A 2,263-nucleotide genomic window follows, 5' to 3' on the forward strand; every position below is an offset into this window, starting at 1 on the left:
ATCCAGGAGGGTCGTTCCTGTTTTTCATCCTTATGGGCCCCCGGCCCAACCTCCATCCTCTTCATGAACTTTCCTACTTTGGCTCCCTTTCTGGTGTATCTGGCAGAAATTCTTGACACCTTGGTGAGGTGTACCTATGTTTTGACTCACTTTCCTTCTTTATCAGTCCTTGTATATTCCTGGTTGCTGATTCCTGCTGGGGACCTGAGGGAGCCTTTGCAATCCCATCCATGGGGCACAATCTCCTCTCCAGAACTTGACTCACTGCAGACTTGCAGGGAAATCTGTGCTGGCAGCCTGAGTATGTCCTGACCCCCCGTACTCCCCCCAGAATATTTGGGACGAGTTCCCCCTTCCCAGGCACGCCCAGGATGGAGGGGCGGTTGTTTTCCTGCTGTTCCTGTTCCTGCTCTGCCACTGGGGGCTCTTGGGGGTGGGCAGGAGGTGTTTTTTGGGGGTGCCGGGCTGGGTTGGGGGCAGAGCCCCGTCGGTGGGTGGGGGGATGTGGGTCCCCCCCACGGTGGGGGTTGGTGTTGCTGGGTCAGGCCCCGCCGGCTCCATTGTCAGCCCGGTGCCGGCGGGGGGGTCACAGCGGGTTTGGGGCCCCCCAGGAGTGCTGGGGGTGGGTGTGGAGCCCGGGAGCTGCCGAGTGTGGAGGGCGGAGCGGGGAGATGTCAGAGCTGGGGGACCCCCAGCAGCCTGGAGGGGGGAGCACGGAGAGGGAGGAGCCCCGGGACCCCCGGGAACCTGAAACGGGGGGTGCTGAGAAGGGGAAACCTGGACAGTGGGGACTCCTGGGATCCCTTGGACAACAAAGGTTAGGTTTTTATGGTCACAGGATGCCCGGTGAGTTCTAGAGATGGACTTGGGCAGGAGGAACCCCCAAGCCAACGCACTCAGCCCTTGTTTCCCCCCATCAGGATTTGTCCTTCCCAAAGCTTGGGCGGATGGAGGAGGAGGCTGCGAGGAAGAGGAAGATGCCTTGGGCCCCCCAGGCAGGTGAGGAGGAAGTCAGTGGCCCTTTGGGCGGGTGTTGTGCTGGCTCTGTCAGCCGAGCATGGCCCCGGCTGCAGGACAACCCCGCTGCCGCCGCCGTCCTGCCGGGGCCGGAGTTGGGGGGATGTCCTTGGCCTTCCCTGTGGGCCGGAGGCAAATCCCCTCCCTGTCCTTCTTGCTTCCTGCCCAGGCCCCAAGCTGAGGCCGGAGAGCCCGGAGGACAAATCCCCCCGTGAGACCCTGGTGGGAGAGGCCGTTTTGAAGGGCTCCCCGGCGCAGGAAGGCAGCGGGGAGGAAAAGGGCCGGAGATCCCCCCGCAGGAGGGGCTCCAAAGCCAGCCCAGGGTGCTCTGAGGAGGAAAGACCCAGCCTGTGCCGGGAAGGCGGCCGGAGCTTGAGGGGGAGCGCTGAGCTGGTGGTCCCTGAGCAGCCTCTTAGCAGGGAGAAGCCCTTCAGGTGCTTGGAATGTGGGAAGAGCTTCAGGCAGAGCTCAAGCCTCCTCACTCACCAGCACATCCACACTGGGGAACGTCCCTACTCATGTAAGGAATGTGGGAAGAGCTTCAGGAACAGCTCCAACCTGATCCGACACCAGCGCATCCACACTGGGGAATGCCCCTACACATGTCAGGAATGTGGGAAGAGCTTCAGGTACAGGTCCAGCCTCCTCACCCACCAGCGCATCCACAGCGGGGAGAGACCCTACAAGTGTGGGCAGTGTGGCAAGAGCTTCACTGACAGGTCTGCCTTCAAGAAACACCAACGGACCCACCAGTAAGAGAAGCCCTTGAGTGCCCCGACTGCGGGAAGAACTTCGACCACTGCTTCTACCCCGAATGAACCCCCTGATTTGGAGGCAACCCCTGGAGTCCAGTGACTGTCAGTCCATCCCTTTTGACCACAAAGGGCCAGTCCCCTTTCACAGGGGCAACTTCTTCCAACAGAACCCTTCCTGGGGGGTGTGTGGAGATTCCTGCCTTGGCTGGGGACCCCCCAGGGTCAGTCCTGGAGGTTGAAAGCAGAGATCTCCCCATGAGCACTGGTCTGGGGGAGTTCCATCGCTCTCTAATTAAGAATTATTGCTTTTGTGTCAGCTTCAGTAGAATTGCTTCAACAATTGCTTTAGTGTAGAGCACTGTCCTATCTTATACTGTACTCCTGGTAGTTTTAGTGTTTCTCTTGTGCAGTCAATAATTGTGATGAAGATCTTGTGTCTGATCATTTGGAACCCTAAATAATTCATTTCTATCAATAGATCTGATTTGCCG

General features: G+C 59.2%; 1 protein-coding gene across 1 annotated transcript; it reads left to right on the forward strand.

Moving 5' to 3' along the window:
* Window positions 1-827: 827 nt before the first annotated feature.
* LOC113941697 (putative zinc finger protein 56) lies at window positions 828-2,048 on the forward strand. Its single transcript, XM_027632834.1, has 2 exons — window positions 828-999; window positions 1,187-2,048. Exons 1-2 carry the CDS (start codon window positions 948-950, stop codon window positions 1,771-1,773), a joined length of 639 nt encoding a protein of 212 aa, XP_027488635.1. The 5' UTR covers window positions 828-947; the 3' UTR covers window positions 1,774-2,048.
* Window positions 2,049-2,263: the final 215 nt, after the last annotated feature.

The sequence above is a fragment of the Corapipo altera genome, unplaced genomic scaffold (assembly GCF_003945725.1).
Source record: "Corapipo altera isolate COAL_440 unplaced genomic scaffold, ASM394572v1 57519, whole genome shotgun sequence".
Lineage (NCBI taxonomy): Eukaryota > Metazoa > Chordata > Aves > Passeriformes > Pipridae > Corapipo > Corapipo altera.

What these genes read in the sequence shown, in the direction of transcription:
- LOC113941697 (XM_027632834.1), top strand. Translation starts at nt 948, where the DNA reads ATGGAGGAGGAGGCTGCGAGGAAGAGGAAGATGCCTTGGGCCCCCCAG. An exon ending in GCCTTGGGCCCCCCAGGCAG is followed by an intron (nt 1,000 to 1,186) that starts GTGAGGAGGAAG and finishes CTTCCTGCCCAG; the next exon opens with GCCCCAAGCTGAGGCCGGAG.